The sequence below is a fragment of the Parasteatoda tepidariorum genome, chromosome 6 (genome assembly GCF_043381705.1).
Source record: "Parasteatoda tepidariorum isolate YZ-2023 chromosome 6, CAS_Ptep_4.0, whole genome shotgun sequence".
NCBI lineage: Eukaryota > Metazoa > Arthropoda > Arachnida > Araneae > Theridiidae > Parasteatoda > Parasteatoda tepidariorum.
Genome location: NC_092209.1, coordinates 77,197,335 through 77,222,286, shown reverse-complemented (window position 1 = coordinate 77,222,286; position 24,952 = coordinate 77,197,335). Strand labels below are relative to the sequence as shown.

Below are 24,952 nucleotides of genomic sequence, written 5' to 3'. Positions count from 1 at the left end.
TAACATAAAAAACCTGAATTTCTCAATGTAAAAATAGTGAAGATAACACACTAATTATATTTGAATAGAGTAGTTGCAGTGCAAATATGAATATATTTGCACTGCAACTATATTGTATTTAAATGTAATGTTGTATTCATTAATGATGCTTGAATTATTTATTTGTTTTTAACAAAAACTGTTTTCAATTTCATATTTTTCTAACCCAAAATAGATTTTTTGCCCATATTATTTCCCCATTTATTTAGTTAATCCTGATCTGACAATATATTCTTAATGATTTATATTGTATTGTTTAAAGGCTTTGATTCGCAACTATGAAGCAGATCTTGAAGCTTTGACAAGGCAACAAAAACAACAACTAGAAAGATTTGAACAACAACAGGATTTGGATTTAAAAACTGCTTCTAAGAGAGTTAAAATTGAACAGGTATGTTTCATTATCATTCATAAAAGATTTAATAACTATAAATAAGATTGCATCCTTTCTCAATTACATAATAAAAATAAATATAATTAACAATTTTGTGTACTAATCCAGTTAATGTGGTTCAATGATATTACTTTTATTAAAGGAAATTGTCTTTCCATTTAATGCTTTTAATTTTGACTAGTAAAATATAATTAAAATTCTTATGATCAATTAAAAATATGTTAGTGATTTGGAGCAATTTTATATATTTTTTTCATATAGTGTGGATTGAAGGATATTTTATCTATATTAATAACATAATTTTTAACAAATTAAATAATAGTTAAACTAAACCTACAAAATCTCTTATAAAATGTTGAATTTATGATAAGATGAAGAGTTGAAGTATGAGAAATAATAATTAATTTCCAATTAAATATTTTTCCCTACGACGAGGGGCATCGGCAATTTTCATGCAGCGAGGAGCTATGCTGCATCGTCCATTTTCTGCTTTTCCCATTATTCATTTATTCCTCAATAAAACTCCTTTTTTCATATATGATTTCCTTCTAATAGTTGCAGAGTCAAAATTAAATCAGGCTGTGCGGGAGGCATGAAGATGTATATTTTTAAGTATACAAATAGAATATTAGGAAATATTAACAAATGTTTATTTTACCTACATTAGTCACGAAAAAGTTTATTTTCTATTTTTTTATGTTCTCCTTGCATTTGAAAAAAGAATAATAATTAAATTATATTTTTATAAAAGGATATAAAAGTATTTTAATTTAGTGTTTTATCTTTAAATTAATAAGTGTGCATGAGTAATAGTATTAAAAATTTTAAAAATGATATAAAATGTTTCAGTTTTGTAGTTTTCTATCTTCTATCTTATGCTGTATAAGTTTGCATTGTTTACAATATTTGAGTCTAATGTATCCCTTTTATTTATCTAAGACCTAATTGTGCTGTTTTGTTATTACCTTGCTAATATTTAAAATGTATTTATTGCCTTGCTAATGTTAGCATATATTTTTATGACATGCCTTTCCTAGATTTTAAGGAATAGCTTTCTATTGTGGTGTGTTTGAAGAGGTAGTATATTTTTGATTCGTAATTCTTAAAATCAAAAACCTTTAACCCTTTGACGCAGATGGGACACTGGTGTCTCTTATCTATATATATATATATATATATATATTGGATGATCTAATTACAAGCCAAAAATATATTTTGGTATTTTTTAATTTTAACAAACAGTGTAATAGTTTCTAAAAAAAATGTTAGATTATCGGAATTATGTTTGTACTAAATTACAAAATTCTAAAAAAGTAATAAAATTTTTTTCTTTTCATTCATATTTAAAAATTTATTAATTATTCATTTTGCAAATTAAAGAAATTTCAATGATGAATAAATGTTTCTCTTAGATCTAAGTAACTTCTGATGTGTGTAAGTTTAAAAAATTATTGTTTGGTAGTGAGCCGTGTTTGGAAGATTTTACCTTTAATGCAAAAAAAGACACCAATGTTTCATGCTGTATTTCCTAACCATAAATTATTAAAAGGCTAAATATAATATTTTTCACTTATTTTGATCTAAATTAATTCAAAATGATGAAAAAAGCATGAAAAATATGTTTAATACAAATTCTACGTCAAATAGTTAAAGAGCTTTTTTTTTATGAATATGTCTAAACATTTATATCAATATTTGCATTAATTTCAACATTTTGACTTCATCATAAAATTCCCTAAATCTCTCATTTATTAGTTATTGATTTAATATTTGTTATTTTAATTATTGCATGTTTATAATTTATTCATCTAATTATCTATGGGTTAATTTTTTAATATAAGTACTGTCGAGAAATGTTTAGATAATTTTAAAATTACCATTTTTCATTTTTTATTTTAATTAATGATTTTCCTTTGCAGGAAAGGGAACTAAGAACATTTAGAGAAAGTTTGAAGCATGAGCTGAAGCTGTTAAAACATGAAATTGATTTATTGCCTAAGGAGAAACGGAAAGATGCTTATAAAGAAAGGAAGGATAAACTAGATATAGAACATCTTGATAAGGTCTGATTGTTTTGTTATTAAACCATAGTGAGCTCTTTGCAATTATTAAATAAACTTCATTTTTCATTATTGTGTTTTATATTATTTCATTATTGTATGCTGTGTGTTATATTTTTATGTTATTGATNAATATTAGTAATTAATATATAATATTAGTAATTAATATATAATATTAGTAATTAATATATAATATTAGTAATTAATATATAATATTAGTAATTAATATATAATATTAGTAATTAATATATAATATTAGTAATTAATATATAATATTAGTAATTAATATATAATATTAGTAATTAATATATAATATTAGTAATTAATATATAATATTAGTAATTAATATATAATATTAGTAATTAATATATAATATTAGTAATTAATATATAATATTAGTAATTAATATATAATATTAGTAATTAATATATAATATTAGTAATTAATATATAATATTAGTAATTAATATATAATATTAGTAATTAATATATAATATTAGTAATTAATATATAATATTAGTAATTAATATATAATATTAGTAATTAATATATAATATTAGTAATTAATATATAATATTAGTAATTAATATATAATATTAGTAATTAATATATAATATTAGTAATTAATATATAATATTAGTAATTAATATATAATATTAGTAATTAATATATAATATTAGTAATTAATATATAATATTAGTAATTAATATATAATATTAGTAATTAATATATAATATTAGTAATTAATATATAATATTAGTAATTAATATATAATATTAGTAATTAATATATAATATTAGTAATTAATATATAATATTAGTAATTAATATATAATATTAGTAATTAATATATAATATTAGTAATTAATATATAATATTAGTAATTAATATATAATATTAGTAATTAATATATAATATTAGTAATTAATATATAATATTAGTAATTAATATATAATATTAGTAATTAATATATAATATTAGTAATTAATATATAATATTAGTAATTAATATATAATATTAGTAATTAATATATAATATTAGTAATTAATATATAATATTAGTAATTAATATATAATATTAGTAATTAATATATAATATTAGTAATTAATATATAATATTAGTAATTAATATATAATATTAGTAATTAATATATAATATTAGTAATTAATATATAATATTAGTAATTAATATATAATATTAGTAATTAATATATAATATTAGTAATTAATATATAATATTAGTAATTAATATATAATATTAGTAATTAATATATAATATTAGTAATTAATATATAATATTAGTAATTAATATATAATAATAATTAATAAAAATTTTATTTGTAATTTTTTCTGTACTTTTACTGTTTTGTTCATATTTTTTGTATATTTTTTTCCTGTCTGTTTTGTGTCACATTAAGATGCATATTTTCAGACTTTTTGTTCTTTTCTCATTCTTATACACGTGTGTAGTTAAGGTTTCTTGCTGTTAACATAAAAAATCTGAATTTCTCAATGTAAAAATAATGAAGATAACATTCTAATTATATTTGAATAGAGTAGTTGCAGTGCAAATATGAATATATTTGCACCGCAACTATATTGTATTTAAATGTAATGTTGTATTCATTAATGATGCTTAAATTATTTATTTGTTTTTAACTAAAATTGTTTTCAATTTCATATTTTTCTATCCCAAAATAGATTTCTTGCTTATTATTTCTTCATATATTTAGTTAATCCAGATCTGACTGCGTACCCTTAATGATTTATATTGCATCTTTTAAAGGCTTTAATTCGCAACTATGAAGCAGATCTTGAAGCTTTGACAAGGCAACAAAAACAACAACTAGAAAGATTTGAACAGCAACAGGATTTGGATTTAAAAACAGCTTCTAAAAGAGTTAAAATTGAACAGGTATGTTTCATTATCATTCTTAAAAGATTTAATAACTATAAATAAGATTACACCCTTTCTCAATTACATAATAAAAATAAAGATCTTTAACAATTTTTTGTACTGATCCAGTTAATGTGGGTTCAATGATATAAATTTTTTATTAGAGGAAATTGTCTTTCCAGTTTATGCTTTTAATTTTAACTGTAAAAATAGAATTCATATTTCAGTCGTTAATAATAATAATAATTTTTTTAATTTTAACTAGTAAAGTATAAATAGAATTCTTATGATCAATTAAAAATATGTTAGTGATTTGGAACAATTTCATATGTATATATTTTTTTCAAATTGTGTGGATTGAAGGAAATTTTATCGATATTAATAACATAATTTTTTAGCCAATAAAGTAATAGTTAAACTGAATTAACAAAATCTCTTATAAAATGTTGAATTTCTTATAAGATGAGGAATTGCAGTATGAGAAATAATCATTAATTTACTATTAAATATTTTCCCTTACGTCTAGGGGCATCGGCCATTTTCTTGCAGCGAGGAGCTATGCTGCATCTCCCATTTTCCGCTTTTCCCATTATTTATAATTATTCATTAATTCCCCAATAAAATTCCTTTTTTCATATATGATTTCCTTCTAATAAATGTTGAGTCAAAATTAAATCAGGCTTTGGGGAATACATGAAGATAATTTTTAAGTATACAAATAGAAGATTTGAAAATATTAGCAAATGTTTATTTTGCCTACTACAAAATAGTTTATTTTCTATTTTTTTTTAAACTAAAAATTAAATTTTTCTTGCATTTGATAATGTAAAAAAACAAAGAATAATAATTAAATAATATTTTTATAAAATGATATAAAATAATCTTAAGGTGTTTTATCTTTAAATTAATAATGTGCATGAGTAATAGTGTTAAAAATTTTAAGATTATATGAAATGTTTCAGTTTTGTACTTTCCTATCTTTTATTTTATGCTGTATAAGTTTGCATTATTTAAAATATTTGTGTCTAATTTATGCTTTTTATTTATCTAAGACCAAATTGTGCTGTTTTGTTATTACCTTGCTAATATATAAAATGTATTTATTGCCTTTGCTAATGTTAGCATATATTTTTATGACATGCTTTCCTAGATTTTAAGGAATAGCTTTCTGTTGTGGTGTGTTTAAAGAGGTAGTATATTTTTGATTTGTAATTCTTAATATCAAAAACCTTTAACCCTCTGACGCAGATGGGACACTGGTGTCTCTTATATATATATTTTTCTGATGATCTAATTACAAGCAAAAATATATTTTGGTATTTTTTAATTTTAACAAACAGTGTAATAGTTACTTAAAAAGAGTTAGATTATCAGAATTATGTTTGTACTAAAATACAAAGTTCTAAAAAAGCAGTTAAAATTTTTTTTTTCATTCATATTTAAAAATTTATTCATAATTGATTTTGTTAATTAAAGATATTTCTATGATGAATAAATGTTTCTCTTAGATCTAAATAAGTTCTGATGTGTGCAAGTTTAAAAAATTATCGTTTGGGAGTGAGCCATGTTTGGAGGATTGTACGATTGTATCTTTAACTCAAAAAAAGATACCAATGTTTCATGCTGTATTTCCTAACCATAAATTATTAAAAGGCTAAATGGAATATTTTTCACATATTCTGATCTAAATCAATACGAAATAATGAAAGAAGCATGAAAAATATGTTTAATATAAATTCGACGTCAAATAGTTAAAGAGCTTTTTTTTATGAATACGTCTAAACATTTATATCAATATTTGCATTAATTTCAACATTTTGGCTTCATCATAAAATTCCCTAAATCTTTTATTGATTAGTTATTGATTTAATATTTGTTATTTTAATTATTGCATGTTTATAATTTATTCATCTATCTATGCTTTATTTTCTATGGGTTAATTTTTTAACATAAGTACTGTCGAAAAATGTTTAGATAATTTTAAAATTACCATTTGTCAATTTTGTATTTTAATTAATAATTTGCCTTTGAAGGAAAGGGAACTAAGAACATTTAGAGAAAGTTTAAAGCATGAACTGAAGCTGTTGAAACATGAAATTGATTTATTGCCTAAGGAGAAACGGAAAGATGCTTACAAAGAGAGGAAGGATAAACTAGATATAGAACATCTTGATAAGGTTTGATTGATTTGCTATTAAACCATAGTTAGATAAGCTCTTTACAATTTTTAAATAAGCTTTTTTAAAAAAAAAGTGGTTTAAACGTTTTTCATTATTGTGTTTTATATTATTCCATTATTGTATGTTGTGTGCTATTTTTTATCTTATTGATATATGTGTAGATTTATATTCATTTTTACGTTACTTCTTTTTATGAAATAATACATTTTATATATCTTATTTATAAAATTCGTTTTTGAATATCTATTTCATTAGCTAATTTTTTACATTAGCATGTTGACTTTTGGATAAGTTTTGAAACAATTGTTCATTTCTTAACAAAAACATAAAAATTGCATCGTGATTACCACTCAAATCAAAACTACATGTTTGTGAATAATTTTCGTTATCATTAGCTCATTGTTTTTTAGTTCAAGTCATTATTAGGTGAAATAGTGTACAATATGTCGTAATTAATGTGTTCTTAAGCGACTATGTACAAATGTAGTCTTTTTGCTTGTTGCAATCAAATTTTTTTAGCTAATGATATTTGCACTATTAAGTAATCTGGGGACCCATTGTACTATTTCCCTTCATTATCTCTTTATAAGTTACCTCAAACATCCTATCTGTTTAAATTTTATTCTGCTCAAACTCTGTTTTTTTTATTATTTTTTTTTAAAGCAATTTAGTTTGCAATTATGTATTATTCAGTATCAAGCTTTGTAAATGAAAATTTAATCTTTATACAAGAAGTATATTTGACATTTTAGCACTTTTTCAAGACAAAAATGTTAGAAAATATAGATGAAATTACTGCGTGTGTATACATCGACTTATTACCGTGTTGGGTCATTCATTTCTTGTTTAGCTCATAGATTTCTTTCGCATCTTATTGTTCTCCTCAAACTACATTAATCTTCTTTGCATCCAGGTGAACTGAGTCAATCTCGTAAATCAAAGAAGCAGCTATCTTAAGGCGAACATTCAAACCACAACTTTAACCACTAGAGGATATCTTTTTATTTCTCAAAATTATATATATATCAACAGTGTGACTCTATGGACGCCGAATATCTCAGGATGTCAAGACATGTTATCTTCTCTTACTTGCTCTTTTGCAATTTTCCCCCATTTTATTCTTAAAGTTGATTATGGAAATTTCACATATTTTTTAATTTAAAGTTTTTGATTTTTTAAAACTAACAAAATTGGTAAAAAGGAAGAAATCTGGAAAGTGAGCATGTTAATGAATTTTAAAGTGAGCATTCTAAGAGCATGTTAGAGAATTTTAAAAGGTTTAACTTACTCGCTTAAATGTACTGGGAATACTCGGCTAACTTTAAAGTAGTAGCGTCTCTTCTTCAGTGTACTGTGGTACCAGCTATCTCCATAATTACAACACTAAGCATTAAGCACCTGGGCAAGCTACAGTGAATGAAAGCCCAGTAGATATTTATGCACAACCTTGTCATGACCTCACCAAAGAAATAATCTAATGATTTTTTTTGAAAATTGTAATAATCATTTTCTACTATACATTTTATTGCATTTAAAACTAATGATTTTTATTAAGAAATATTAGAAATTAAAAATATTTATTTTGTGTTTGCTAATGTAAAAACTTTTGTGAACTGTATTATTAAACATGTTGGTTTTGTTTATTGTATTGTTAAAACAATTTTTAATTTCTTGTATATGCAGGAGGAATCCTTTTTAAAGAAACTTAGTATTAATCATGAACTTTCAATGAAAAGACTAACAGATAGCTATTCAGCGAAAATTGCACTGTTGGAGCGTCAGTTTCTGGAGCAAAAGCAACAATTGCTTAGAAGTTAGTACTGGTTTTATATTACCCTGAGATCTGATATTAATTTTGCATCACAAAGAAGAAAAAAAAGGAGTTCAAAACAAATTTCAGATAAAATTTATTCCTCATACATCCTTATTTCTTTTTGCAGATGTTTAAATTTTTATTCTTTTTCTATGCAAGTTTTCTACCTTCAGTAAAGTACTTAATTTTTCTAAGGATTTAGATTTAGAAACTTTAAAATTCAAATTGGTCTTCAGGGACCAGTTAGTTAATCAGTTAATTATTTTTTATTATTTTTGTCGGGTAATCTTTGTAGGTATTCTGAAGAACCTGAACTGATCACCACTTGGTTGAATGATGAATGAGGGCGAATTTTTTTTTTTCATTACACAAAGATTTGAAATATTGGTTAGGTATTTCATTAAGGTGAATAAAGCTATTGCTATTGATCGTGTTTTTTTTAACATTATTGATTCATTTGTAGAAAATTAATGATCCAATCTATTGATTGCTAGTTACTGATAACTAATATCATGCACTTCCTCAAAAATGGTTGCCAATTAGATTTTTACGTCCTTTATTACCAATTCCTTGTTTCTTTTGTTGAAAATGTTACCGCTTACCACACTAGTCTTGTAATTTTAAAATATACTTAAATTAACAAGGGAACTTAATTCAAATTCAAATTTGTTGACAAACTTGCCATCATGGAAATTTTAACTTAACATAATTTATATTTATATTTCATTAATACTTTGTCATGAAATTTATCTCACTTTATCTTGAGGGTTATATGGCTTTAAACCATGATCATTTCTTCTCTTCTAATCCCATTTTGGATCTTAAACAAGGATTAACTTCCCGAAGATATTTAGGCTTTTTTATATCAAATTAATGTGCTCACAGAAATATGGAGTTCTATATTTATTGTTAATAAAATAAGTTGTTCTGCAAAACTCAAATGTTTTCTTCAAACCACAGAACTTGTCCTTAACTTTTAAAACTTGCATAAATTTTTTAATGTAATGATTGTATTAATTTTTTTAACACTATAATGAAGACTAAATCTATAGTTTCTTGCGTAGCTGTGCAAACTCTAAAAAAATAAATATGAAAATAATTTAGCAAAATTGTGTGAGCAGCAATTTTTAAAAGTTATAATTTTTGCTTATGAATAAGTTTATATTTTATTACTTTAATATATTCTAAACTTAATTAATTGCATTAAATTGCAAATTATTCATTGTTGCATCATTGGAAGGAGGAGAATTTCATCAGTTTGTTTTGACGTAAACTATTATTATACATACCTTTCCTGTAAGTTTAAAAAAGATTTTTGTGTTACTAAATCAGTTGATGAAGTTTAACATTTATAAATACCTCAAAATTATAATGTTTTAAATTTATTACGAAAAATATAGTTCCTTTAATTTCGTTAAATATTCATGATGTCTGTTCCTATTCTTGACAATTAAATATTAATATTTGATAACTTTCTGCATATAGCCCGAGAAGCTGCAATTTGGGAAATGGAAGAACGGCATTTACAAGAAAAGCATCAGCTGTCAAAACGTCAACTAAAAGATATATTTTTCCTTCAACGTCATCAAATGTTAGTCAGACATGAAAAGGTAACCAATATCTTCCAATATATAATACAAAGGTAACCAATATATAATACAGATTTTCTTAAACTTTTAATTTCTGTACAACTTCCAGCATGAAAGTTATGTTTCACTGTCTATTTTTTTTTCATTTACATTTTAGTCATTTTTGTACACATTATTAAATTTTATAAAATATATTTGATCATATTTTAGTATTTAGAAAATATGATCAAATTAAAAAAAAAAATTTTTTTTGTCTATTTAATAATTTATAATTAACCTCTCTTAGTAATCTTTATAACTTTTTTGTTATACTTCAATGCTTTATTTAAAGTCTAAAATTTAAATCAATTTTATTTTTGTCTGAAGGATCACAACAAGTATAAAAGCTCTTAATATTATGCTTAATGTTTTTATTACCGCTTTTTTATTTATTTGAATTTATGTTTATAGGTATATTATAAGTAAGACATAGACTATATATAGTTTATATTAAAAAATTGGTTTTGAAAATGGGAATCTAAAATTGTTAATAAAGCTTGAATTTTTAGTAATTAGAACAGACTGTCAAATTTCTTCCATTCTAATCTGTGTTCATAGCTGAGAATTTTGCCTGTTTATCTCGAATTTTTAATATACTTATAAATTCTCCTGGTTATTATATTTTATAAAACTCCTTATTTCCTTAAAAAAATCCCTGTAATTTTTTCCCCCTTAGCTATTGCTTGCTTGAAAATATGAATATGTAATACTATCGAATAATAAAGTGAGTGTCATTTATAGTTATGCATTCAGCACTTTCTATTTTATATTTAAAAATATTAATGTTTTATTATACAAATTTTTATTTTTAGAGAGAAGAATTATTAAAGAGTAAGTTACACTGTTGTTCTATATTTGATGAAGTGGGAAAGAAGGACTTGGGTTAAATATTAAGCATTACACAATGACTGAACAACATTATACATCTGATAAAAAATAAATACTTAATACAAAACATGATGGTGACTGTTAGGTCTTATGTTTCTATTATCATCCTAATTCCACCTCTAACATTATTTACTATACTCTTAAACTTAATTAAAAAACAAAACTGTCATCAATCCGAATAAAATGTAATTACTTACTGATTCTTCCTATACTACTATTTAATAATGAATTTAGCACCTATTACTAGACAATATAAGAAGTTAAAGAACCTGATAATTATGATGAAAAAACATTATAGTCAAGTCTATTTAATGCTAGTCACAAAAAGAAAATGTTTCTGCTAATTTAGGCTGTTTTTTGTATATTGTGGTTTTTCTATTTTATTTAGCTTTACAAATTATTAAATATCCATGTGGAATATTTCCTGTAATCTGCAATACTTCGCTTAAAATTTCTCTCATTTTGTACAATCTTATGAATAATTTTAATTAATGCAGGTATCTATGTACATTTATCAATGAAACAACTTAATTAACTTCACAAATTAAGGGGGTAAAGGTTGATATGTTCTAGCACTTAAAGCAGACACCCACCATGAAGACCCAACAACATGTAAAAGTGAGTGTTCCTTCACTCCTTGGGGGGTCACGATAATGGATATCTGTTTCAAATACTTGAAACATGTCAACTTTTTCCGCCTCAGTTCTTTAACCTAATGAAGTTTTTCCACTGATAAGTGTATCTATCAATTTCAGTTTCTTGGAATTATTCAGTTTAATAATTATTTGCAGTTGCATAATCATATAAATCTAACTTTCATTAGGAATTGGAACAAGTGAAGAGAATGAATTCTTGTAAAGAAGAAGAATTGTTGAAATGGCAAGCCATTGAGAGGAGACAACTTCCAAAGCGTATCCGAGCTGAAATGAAGACTAGAGAACTGATGTTTAGAGAAAGTTTGAGAATAAGTGTGGTAAATTTTACTGAATCTTCAGAAGAGGAGAAAGAAAAAATCAAAAAAGTATGCATTAATTTTAAAGTTATTGAATTTATAAATCGTTTTTCGTGATTAAATTATTATGCATTGTTTTTAAAATGGAAAGAGTATAATTTAAATTTAATTAAGTGTATGAATTATGATAGTATACTAAATGCAATGTATTATTTACAAAATTAACAGATTTGTATTTTAATTTATATTTGCATAGAAAATATATATATATAACATTAAATATTATACATTTTTGATGTAACAGAAAATTTCTTTATAATGTTTAATAATATGACTGTGATGCAAACTAAGTTATAAAAATAAAATTAAATGATGTTATTGCTTATTCATTTTGAATACAGTTGGTTTTTTATTTAACGACTTTAAAGGAACCATAAAAGATTGTCAAGTAGAAAGTGTTCTCAAACGGATCTCAAAAAAATATTAATAATAACGTTTGAAAAACATGCTCTTTCACTGATTATGAAATTGCCAATTATATTGTTCAATGAATTAGGGTGTTTAATAAACTTTTTCTTAAAATTTTTTTTTCTTCTTCGTTAAATTGAGAGTAAAAGTAAAGAGCAATTTTACTCTATTTTTACTTATGAAAGCTTAATATTTGATATGTTTTAACTATCTTTTCTGGTATAGCAAGGTTTTGTTTGTTTTAAACAACATTTATTATTTGATACAAAAAATTTTACGTGGTCTTTTTTTCATTTTAAAATTTTATAATTTTTATTTTGTAGTTGACATTTGTTAAAAGGACTTTTTTGCAGCTGTTGTAGCTGCATAATTAAACTATAGCAATGTATCTGAATTTTGTTTTGACGCTAATTTGTTTTTTCATCTTTAAATATATATTTTTTATTTTTAATGATTTTTTGCTTCAATTTAGATATTGTTATTTTAATATTAACTATTATTACTAACTTTTATCAAAATTATTTTTTTAGTATTTAAAGCTATTTTGTATTTTTAGTTTCAGGATGGAGAAAAGAAACGGTACAAGGCAGAACAAGCTCGTTTTGAACAAAAGCAGAAGCGACAGTTGGAAGAGTTACGACTTTCTGCTGAAACAACACTTAAAGAATTAGNAATTTTATTATTGTTTATTTTATTTTACTTCTAACACTTTTTTGACGTAGGGGGTACGGGTACTTTTGTTCTGAGTTCAGGGTCAAGTTGAATTCACTCGATGATGTGGGAAAGTACTGATTGTTTCGATTTACGTCTGTTTCTTTTTGGGTTTTTTTAACGCCAAAACTGTTTATAAAAAGTTTTTGTTTTTCAGTAATATCATTGATTGAATATAAATTTTTTGAGTGCTTGAAAATTTTTGTAAAGTGCTTGAAAAGTTTTTAAAAAGTGCTTATTTTTGATTCAAAGATTTGGCTACGCACCCTGTCTCTGACTAACTAAGCTTTTTAAAAAAAAACAAAAAAACTATCTAACAAAACTATTAATTGTCTATTCTATTTATTATCTTCTATGTGGGTAATTATTTGTTTTATCATTATTTGTGAAACTCAACATTTATGTATTCTATTGCGGAAGCATAAAATTTTAAAATGTCTTTTTATTTGTAATTTAGGGCACACACACTTGAAAAAGAAAGACATTATATAAAATATTATTTTAAAATTTCCTGTAAATTTATAAAATGTCACAGTTTTTGCTGTAAGTCACTTATATTTTTTCTCTTACAAATGTTTTGTCATCCATCTATTTATATTTTCTGAAATTATATCCAGTTGATAAATTTTAAGCCTGTTTTGGAATGAGAGATAGTTTTTCAAGGAAGATTTAATTTTAGAAATGATTGCATGACTCTGTAATATTAGACAGTATTAGTTATCATATAAAAAATAAATATAAATAAAAAGGAAATATAATCATAAAATATGAATTGCCATAAAATTTAATTGCTAATATTTATTTATTTATCAATTAATTTATTTTTGTCTGTAGAATGAAAAAAGAAAAATGTTGATGGAGCATGAAACATTAAAGCTGAAACAGCTTGACGAGAAACACTCAGAAGAGTTACAGAAGTGGAAGCAAGGTTTAAAAGTCAGAAAACAGGTAATTTTTTTGCAAAACATAATATAATGTGATGAAAAGAAAGTTTTTAAACTTTAATATTTTGTAAAAATAAGTAATTAATGATAATAAAAATTAATCATTAATAATTAAAAATTTTATTTTTTTAATCTGAAAATCTAATTTTATTGAAAACTACTAACTTAATATATTGAAGAATTTATAATACAGTCCTAAAAGCCTTTTGTGTGCTTCAAGAAATAGTTAATTTTAATAACAAGGGGCAGATAATTTAAATTCAAGAATTAAATAATTTATATTGACAATATGAGTTGTTAAAATTAAAAAAATATATATCAAAAGTAATAAGTATTAATAACATACAATACAATTTTTTTAACCAATATAAATTAATTCTAATATCTATGTCTCTACATTTAATTTGAATAATTATAAATGAATGACAATAATTAAATAACAATTTTAATTAAATAATTTAGCATCTACATATAGTTGTTTGAAAATGATCCGTATACCTGGTTCAGTGGTTTAGCAACCGTTTCAAGGGTACTTCACTCTAAGTTAATTTGGTTAAATTTTACAATTCTCTAGCTCTGAAAGTTTTTAAAATATTTCTTTTGACTTATGGATTTTATAATAAAATTAGTATTATTTATTGCTATTTCACTCTTTTAATTGGTTTTTTTCCTCAGACTTAAGAAAAAAAATTAATTTGGTTAAACTTTACAATTCTCTAGCACTAAAATTTTTTTAAATATTTCTTTCACCTATCAGTTTTATAAAAGAATAATATTATTTATCACTCGTTAACTATTTTAATTGTTTTTCTTCTTCTCAGACTTTAGAAGAAGAATTTGTGAAGCAACGTGAAGAACATGAATTGCTATTAAAGAAGCATGCAAGTGTAGAACTTAATCCTTCTAAATTTATCGAGACCTGAAAAATTAATGATGTCTTTTATTCAAATTTTAATTTGCTTTTTGTTTGTAAAAAAATGTATTCTTATCCCCACTAGTGATTCTGTGCCAATGGTCAAAGATCTGATGAAAATAAAATACATTTCCAATTTTGATTATGAATGAAATTTTCTTGCTGTAAAATCAATTAACGCAGTTAAGTCTGTGATATATTTGTTAGATTTATATTAAATCTTGTTTTTATTTGTAAAATGTCTTATTCATTGACCATCAGTTTATACCTTGTATAAAACATCTGAATATTTCATGTTCATTTGTGGTATCAAATGATTTATTCCTCGAATATTAAGTTGTGATGTTTTATAATATTGTAATGAGTGATTTTGCATTGATCTCTGGTTGTCGAAAAGAATGAATTACAGTACGTTGTGAAAAGACATAGATTTATATCAAATAATTTCATTTATCATTGTTTAATTTGTTATTGTTTTTCAAGAGTTTTAGATTCTTAACATTTGTTAATTGTGTATCTCATTTTATTTAACCTTCTCATCTGGCATTTAAATTTCGCTTAAAAATCATTAAAATATAAATGAATCGGTTATTTAATAAAGAGAGTATATCAAATTTTTTAGAACATTTTTACAAAATTAACTTTAGTGATGATTTTGCCATACTTTTAGACAGAGAAATCAATTCTTGCAGAAAAGACAACTAAACCCCATTAAAATTAAGCACTTTATTTAGTGTTAGTGTTCACAAATCATGTTTAGTTTTGAAATATTAATATGTAACCGACTTTTTTATATTTGTTATGTATGTAATAATTTAATTTCATTTGAGTGTTTATGACGAGTCAAAATTTTATGAAATAAAGTAATTTTTAGAAAGACTTTTTTTTATTAAAGAAAATAAAACTATGCACATAGAGTGCATTTTCAACGAAAAAAAGGGGTGATCATGTGGTATTTAGCAGACTATTTTTTAATTGTCATTTGTTATATTTGGTTGCTCTGTGGCCATTAATTTTGCCTTTTAGTCTTTTTAACTTTTAATTAGACTTTTAAGTTATTTGTTTCATAAAGAACATTAGTCTGAATTTTGAGTTAAATTAATTAATTGCAATCTTTCAATAAAATTGCAAATTACTCAAATGACAAAACAAAGCACAAATTACCATAAAATAATGTTCCTACGTTTGTACTTATGAATAGATAAGTACAAAAAATATTTGCCATATTTTGTTCGTCTCTGAAGTAAATAAATTCTTATCATTGAATTCTAAAAGAAATTTAAAAAGTGGGACCCTTTCTTAAATAACCGATTCAAATATTTAATTCATAATAATACTCAAACGGAAAAAATTCATGAAATTCAAATATATAAATATTTTATAAGAAAATATTTAATTTAAAAGATTGTTAGGAATATTTCTAACTTTGATAATTTTATTGATTCTTGATGGTAAAAAATAATAACCAAATTGTAAGGGGTCATTTAATTTTTAAATATTTTATTTAACTTTATTATCATGCCTTTATTTAAATTTTGCTGCAAATCAATGAAATAATTTATGAAAAATAATTAAAGAAGAAATCCATAATAAAATATAAAAACTGCAAATTTTACAAAACTTGGAAAGAAATTGCTAAAATGACTTTGCCTTTTTTTTAAGCAATAAGGTAACAAAGTTTAATACAAGATTGTAATTAAAAAATGAGCCCTGCATTATTTGTGAAAAGGTTAATAGTAGTTTTATCATTATTTACAAATTTTGTGTTAAGGCTTTTTATTTGAGGATTTTTGTGTGCTGTTGATGTTACCAGGAAACTTAAGAATAAATAAAAATGTTTTTTTTTTTTTTAAATACATACATCAAATATCAAATTAAAATTTTAAGGTGAAACTAAAAAAAAAAATTTATAGGCCGCAGCAGAAGCTGTATTAAGACCTTATTAACTAATTTACATAACACATTTATTTAATAATGTATATTCAGTATGTTTCATTTCTTTAAAAGATTTTATATATTTAATGCCTAAATTCTTGCCTAATGAAGTAATTATTAATTTTTATTTTGAGTTTGTTTGGAACTAAGTTTTAGTTTTGCTTTTCAGTTGCCAGTTTTATTATTTCTTTATAACATTTTCTTTTATTCTCCCTAAACCTAGTTTCTTTCATTTCTAATATACCTTGTCATTTGTAATAATATCTTACTCTTTTTTAAACATTTGTTTATAGTTGGTAAATTTAATAGATTACAGGATACTATTAGAAAATAAAACTGATATTAGAAAAATTAAATTAATGATCCTAATTAGTTACAGTTAACAAAAAAGTAATATTCTCATTATTGTGGAACAAAAAGTTACTCAAATGATATTAGAAACAAGAGAAGAAGAAAAGTGATCTAGCATTAGATGAATCTCAATTGCATTGATTAAGCATTTAAAGACATTTTACCTCGCATTGTATAGACATTGATATTTTTATAATGCGATTACATTAATTAGAAAATGTAATATACTTATCTATATTGCTGTTCTATTAGTTTGAGAAATTAAATTAACAATAACATTTTACTTTCAAAAATTTTATATGCAAATCACAATATCAAAGGAAAAAGTGTTAAAAAAATTCACAGATCTCCTTTTGGTGTTTGTATGAAATCTTCAGCAATTTATTTACACTTATTGTGCATTATTTTTAAATGGTGCTTTATTTTTAAACTTTAATCCTTTATCAAATTTTGTGCAATAATAATAACCTTGTTTAAAAATTGTACATGCTTGTAAATACTATTATCAATTACTAATCTTGTATTTTTTTTCAATATCTATATTTTGGAAACAAATACTGATTCTTGCCACTTCGTTTTAATTTAATATTTTTCATATTAGAAAACTATTTTAAAACTAATACTGTAATTTTGTGCCTTATCTAATTAACTACTTACCATGAAAGTTATTTTATATGTCCTCATTCAAAAATACTGAGTTTAAACTAAGTTTAGTTTAAGCTGCTTATTTAAATCTTCTTTAGAATTGTAATTGTATAGTAAATTCTATGTAATTAATATTTATAATTTAAAATTATTTTACTTCAGAAAAATTATTTTCCTTAAGTAATTTTTCAAAATAGTTAAGTAGTTACTTTACTTTTACAACATAGCTTACTAAGTTACTTTTGCAACATTGTTTAACTGGGCCAAATTTAAAACACTCATTTTATTAAGTGAAACAATATATATTCTTTTGTTTCTTAATAGTCATGTGATTTATGTATATTAAGGCTGAACGAGTTAATTTTACTCTAAAGATATTTTAAAAATAATAAAATTTAAACATATTTTTTAAATTGATTATTATTGTAAATAATATTTTTTTTTGTTTTGTTTTTATTATTTATTTTTCTCTGGGTGCTTTATTAAAAACTCTTTATAATTAGTTAATTTTGGATAACATGGTATAAATCTCACATCTATATTTTTTTGACATTTTTTTTCTCTTGTGTTATTAAAATAGAACTTAGTTGTTTTAAATCCCCACCCTTATTTTTACAGCACATGGGAGAGTTGTATTTAGACTTTTTAGAAAAATTTATCATTTGCATTTAGCTTTTATATATTGCTTTTTATTTATTAATTGTATTATAAAATGTTGTGATATTTACACAGTGAAGCTCATTTGTGTAAATAATTCAAATTTAGGTGCTGATTTGATCAATTAACTTTAAAAAAAAAAATCTTAAGGGAGTTATTCAATTATAAAAAAAAATCATAGTTTTCATTCTTAAAACAATGTCAGATAATTATTAAAATGATTTTTGTATATGACAATTTTTGTAACAAAATTTTATTCATCATACTTCTGCATCTCAGTGTTATATATTAATTTTCAGCAAATAAAAAAAAAAAAGAGTTTTAAAATTTGAATCGAAATGGGGTACTTATTGGTGTGATGGATCTATCGGTGATTAAGGCCACCAGGCCTAAAGTTTTCGAGCTGCAAAAAAATTACTAGAATGACTACTACACGCTCGGCGTCGAAATTTTAGAAGCGAGGGGGGAGAACAGCGCCATCTGCCATTCGTCCTCGGCCATTTACCAAGCGTGAAGGGATTTCTAGATCTAAAAAGGAAAATTCACAAACATTCGACTCAGATTCAACTTGATTATGAAACATATTAAAAATATTAGAAGAAATTAAAATACTTATTTACAACTCAAATATTGAACTGTGATGTCTTGATTTTTTTAAAATTTAATTTGCTGAAAATTGATATATAACATTAGTATTATGAATTTTGTATTACAGTAATATTAGCATGATAGATTAGAATCGTATTATTCTAGATTAGTCATTGCTTTAATAACTCAATAAATGTGAAAATGTTTTGAGTCAGATTTTTCTAATCCATTATGTTTAAAAAAATTTAATAATCTTGAAAATATTACTACCTCTCTATATTTCGTATTGCATGTTTGTTTATATCAAATAAAAGTAATTTTACTTATGACTTTGTGTTATAATAACTGATTTATTTCTAGTACTTTTTTAGTTGTGTTATTTAATTTGAAAAAATAGGCTTTTATCACACAATAAACCTCTTGATAAAAATTAAAAAATAGGGGTGCATTAAGAGAGATTTAAAATTGCAGAGAAAATGAAACTTTGTAATTTTTCGTATTATGTAGAATTTAAGAAAATCTCTGGCACACAATTAAGAAATTATATATTTTATCTTAATTGCTCATGGTTAAAAACTTTTCTTTATCTAACTCTTATTTATTTTTTTACCTTGCAAGAAATCAGAAAGGGATAAGGATGCTAAAGGGAGTGATCTGTTCAGATGTAATATGAACAGATCACTCCATATTGAACATATTTTTAATAAAATACAGTATGAGCTTAGCTTATAACTAGTATAGTAATTACTCACAATTCGTGTATAATTTAAATATGCTATTAAATAAAAAGAAAAAAAAATTGTCAACTTTCCCGAAGTATCCAAAAATTGTGTAGATGTAAGAAATTTTTTAATAGTTTGTAAAACATGTTCTTAATTTATGTTATAAGTTTTTAAAATTGTGTGTATTTTATTATTTTATGAAGCTTATAAAGAAGTTACACTGGAATTACTTTAACGAAATGTTCAACTATAATGAACTCCCATCTAATATAGAGGGTTCACATAAGTCTTACAAATTCATAATAGAGGTAGTAAATTTACATTATTATTAGGAATTTCTTTTTATCGTATACCACTTAAACGTTTAGAGATCTCAGTACTTAGAATTCTAATACATATATTTCATTTAAAAGTATATTCCTAATATACAGTAAGAAGTCAAATTGCATTAAAATATTTATTTTTTTCACTACTTTTTAAAATTTTTAATTGTAAGACCTGTAGGATTCTCATATGTGTTAAAATAAAATAGAATTCAACCCAGTCTTAAAAATCATTTATAGAAAGAAATGGCTATTATCTTATCTACTAAAGTTATAAAACTATTTTTTAAACTAATATTTTTACTGTGAGTCAGAATTTTTTAAAATTAAATCTTCAACACAACATCCTAAATTATCAATATGCTTCAAAACTGGAAGTCTATAATTTTAGATGCTTACATTTGTCCTAAAAACAGTTCTGTTTCAATAAATGCCTAACTAGAAGCAAAAAAAAGAAACAGAGTTAAAATAAACTATTTAATATTTTGCCATTTTATTGGGCTAAGAAAAGAAAAAAAAACAGCCATTGAATTGTAAATGTGAATACCCACAAAACTTTTTAGGATCGAATTCTTAACCTCATTACAATATGAATTTCATTATTGATAATGAAAATTCACATTTTGAGGAGAAAATTTCAAATTACTCTTTTTATATTTAAAAATAAAAACGGCTTAACAAAAAATATTGTAAATTCATTTGAAATATTTGAAAGGCTTCTTTTTCTTAATGTTACAATAAGAATATTCTATTTTAAGATATATTATGTTAAAATAAATGTCAATAAAGTAGTTTATTCTTCGTTTTTTTAAACCATTAGAACTAAAACATACTTTTACTATTATAGGTGTTTATATTTATGTTATTTAAATATTATCAACACATTTTAATAAAAATATCGATGCAACATTTTATTTATTTATTAAAATTGTGTGGAAATGAATATCAATGTGTGATTTTTAAATCAAACGAATACAAATCTCAATAATTTAATTTTAAAATTGTGTGAATATGAATCTTGGTCTTTGATTTTAAAGGGTTAATATAAATCTTTGATGGCGTTAATATAAATCTAGATGTTGATTCTAAGTTTGCACGAATACAAATCTCGATGTTTGATTTCAAAATTGTGTTAATACGAATTCCAATAAATAATTTTCAAGTTACGAATTATAAGTGGTTTTGAAATTGTCTGAATATAAAACTTAATACCTGATATAAAATCGTAAAAATACGAAACACGATGTGCGATCTTAAACCTTGTAAATACGAATCGTGGATTTTAAATCATGTGAATATAATTTTAAATTACGCTATCGCAGAAAGAGTGCAGCTGCATAAAGTACAGAAAAATATTTTCATATCAACCTTTGCTATATTAACCTCCACATTAGATAAGGGAATTTTGACCATTTTTTCTTTCTTTTTTTAGTACTAATACTAAAATATTTTCAATTATTGTAACAAAGGTTCCGCAAATGGTAGTCACACTATGAGTCATTTATATTATACATATCTGGATCCTGCATATTAAAATTTGTATTGATTCAATAAATAAAAAATACACAAGAAATTTTCAATCATAACAATTAATTTATATTAAAATGCTACAAATCTGCTAAATAATGACATTAATTCAAATGCTGAAATATGAAATTTTTATATACTGACTATCAAAGGAGAAACTTCTACTTCTATTTCACAGGCACGACTAAAATGAAATTTAGATATTAAATGCTTATTTACATGTTAAGTGGAGTTGTAAAGTAATAAAGAAGCATAGTTAAAGTCTTTTGCTCTATTTTATCCCATTTGCCTACTTATGGAACAATTGAATATTTTTGAATTCTTTATTCAAAATATAAACCAATCCTTAAAAAAGATGTCTGTAAAATGTTAATTTGGTTGATTACTTTTAATTTGGTGCTTATATTATTTTATCTTTTGTTTTAAATAAACCAAAAAAAAAACCTGGTTTGGGTTTTTCCCACTTCAAATTCAGCATTATTGACATTCAAAGCCCATATTCAATCCACTTAACATTCTGGTTACAGTTTTATTCATCACTGTTACTGTTTTTTAAGTGCTAGTGATAATATAGTAACAAATTTCATTAGAAGAAATTAATTTTAAATAAGTGCAAATTTGTCATAAATTAAATTCCAAAAATTTTTTACTTCGTGACGAAAGGATTAAATTTCAATATTATCCACAATTTCCTCTTTTTTATAAAAAGCTTTTACATCACACCACTTTTAGGTAGTGGGGCACAAAAACTACAAAATACAGTCAGAGGCCAAAGTAATGGTAATAAGAAGTCTGTAATTAATCTTTTACTCCTGTGCAATTAATAAAAATAATTAATGCTAATAAATTTAAATGATCCTATTAAATTACAAGAGCAAATTATGATACATTTATATAGGCATACAACAAAAAAGATACTTAAATTTACATTCATCTTAAAAGTTACGATTAAAAACGTTCACTATTATTCAGAAAATAAAATTTTTTGCTAATACAGGATCAGATTAATGTGAGGACTGTTGCTAGAATTTTGAAATTAATTTTTGATTTATCTTATTTACTAGCGTAATCTCTCTCCCCCCCCCTCTTTTTTAGCTTATTTACAAAAATGATTACATTTTGCTGGAAACTCAAAATACATTTCATAAATAGATCTTTCATAATGAAACTGGAATCGTCACATTTTCTTTCATATTTCAGACAGTTTAGGATCTTACATAAGAGGCTTTGAGAAGCACTTTTGGCTTTGTACATCCTTGTTTTATACATTTTGATTTTTTCAGGGGTAATTGTGACACAAATTGAAAATTTAATGTGCAAACAATCAATATAAAATTATAACATGTTTCATATTTAACATAATTGTTTGAATTAGCATTTATGATGAAATTACTAGCTAATGATACATTCTTAGAAAATAATTTGTCAAAAAACTTACTTCTCACAAGAATCGTGGTATTGGATTTTAAAATTGTATGTATCTGAATCGCAATATTAAATTTTATAGTATAACGTGAATATGGTATATTTATATTGGTTATAAAAATCTCAAAAATACAAATTGCTATAGTGAATTTTTATATCACGTAAATACAAATCACGAAGCATAATTTACAACATGACATTATTACGAAGCATTATTTGAAATTATAAAGCCGTGATTACTAATAATAATATGGATTTTAAAAACATGTGAATACAAAAGCAACATTTAATTTTAAACTCCCGTGATTATGAATTGTGATATAGGATTTAAAGTCGTGTGAATATGAATAGCGATATTGGATTTTTAAATCATGTGGAAATGTAGGAATTCATACCTGCCAACATTGGAGAAATAAAATAACGGAGATTTTACTAGTGACACTTTTTGGGCTAAGAGTAAAGTTTTGATACGTATCATGTAAGTAAAAAAAAAATTCAGAATTTGAAATAATACAAGCACTTAAATTTAGCAAAGTAAAAAATATGCATATAAATCTTTAATCAAAAGAAAAAATTTTTAAACCACTATTTATAAATACTTAAATTCATTCAACATACTGCAGTACTGGCAATAGCACCTTTTGTTCAGGGATAAGAGATGTATTTTTGCCATTAGCAAATATTTTATTACCAAAATACGTTTAAAAAAATTTCTTCAACAAATACGGAGAAATTTGAGAATATATGGGTAAACAGGAGATAGTCTTAAAATACAGGAGTCTTTGTTAAAAAACAGGAGACTTAGTAGGCATGAGGTTTTTAAATTATGCAAATAAGAACCGCAACATTTAACTTTTCAACCAGGTAAATACAAATATCGACGTTTGATATTAAAATTGCAATATTGGCAGATTCCAGCGATTCAAAATGGCGTGAATCAGCAAAACCAAAAGAATCGAATTGGCGAAAGAATCACATATATGCAAACATTTCGTTAATGGGATTCAGCATAAGTTTTAGAATTTTATTGGATAATAAGTTTTTGATTCATGGACGTCGTCAAACCAATGATCTTGAGATACGCCCAATTCTGCAATATTCTCAGAAAAAATCAAACGCTCTGCTTCCAGTTTTTAGATTTGGAAGAATGATACGAAAAAATCAGCAATTCCAGGCTACACCCGGAATACAATCAACCGTTTTTTTATTATGTTTAGTACAAGTATTTGTTTCTTCTACTTTTAGAAAAAGCAACAATATGATTATATAAAATTTAAATTTAACATTAACTTTTATTGATAATTTTATAATACCAAATCTCAGCAAATTTTACTGCATGTACGTTATATTAAGCATAATTTTTTCATTATTAATTTAAATAAATTTTTGATTTTACGAAGATAGTACAATAGATTAAGTCAGCAAATTCTACTACTGGGGGTATAACTATTATAAATATTGAATTAATTCTTAGAAAATGAATGTCCTGAAAGAAAAAATAATATAAGTAAGCAAATTTTGAAATAATTCAGAATAAAAAAACAACCTTTTGTGTTATTATTTATGAATTTTTTTAAACAAATTAGTTGATAAATTATTACTCTTCATACTTGTTATAACAAAAAATTAACTTATGATATCAAAAGGAAAAACATTACTTTTATGTGTAGATCTGATTTAAAAATAGAATTTACCATGAATGCTAACCATTTTTTTAAACTAGAAAACAAACTAAAAATAGATATATAGGATTTAAAGAAATTGTTATGTTACTAGTGCAGTAGATATTCAATAAAGATACAAATACTCATTTGTGAAGCTTTAGAATGATATTAACACTCAAATCAAATAAGGCACTCAAAAGTTTTGAAGAAAAAAAAAAATACAGGCAAAGC

At 23.5% G+C, this 24,952-nt stretch overlaps 1 protein-coding gene and 1 long non-coding RNA gene across 2 annotated transcripts in view; both read left to right on the top strand.

The window, feature by feature from the left end:
• The window catches only part of LOC107452327 (STE20-like serine/threonine-protein kinase), a 42,364-nt gene extending 29,342 nt beyond the window's left edge, over positions 1-13,022 (top strand). The window contains exons 16-21 of the mRNA XM_071181857.1: positions 302-430; positions 2,353-2,496; positions 8,251-8,380; positions 9,866-9,990; positions 11,720-11,917; positions 12,873-13,022. Of these exons, the coding sequence (XP_071037958.1) occupies positions 302-430; positions 2,353-2,496; positions 8,251-8,380; positions 9,866-9,990; positions 11,720-11,917; positions 12,873-13,022 (876 nt within the window). The remainder of the gene's footprint in view (positions 1-301; positions 431-2,352; positions 2,497-8,250; positions 8,381-9,865; positions 9,991-11,719; positions 11,918-12,872) is intronic.
• An 838-nt stretch (positions 13,023-13,860) lies between these two features.
• Positions 13,861-15,024, top strand: LOC122270606 (uncharacterized). The gene is made up of 2 exons (XR_006225907.2): positions 13,861-13,975; positions 14,793-15,024. It is a non-coding gene; the product is annotated as an uncharacterized lncRNA (long non-coding RNA).
• Positions 15,025-24,952: the final 9,928 nt, after the last annotated feature.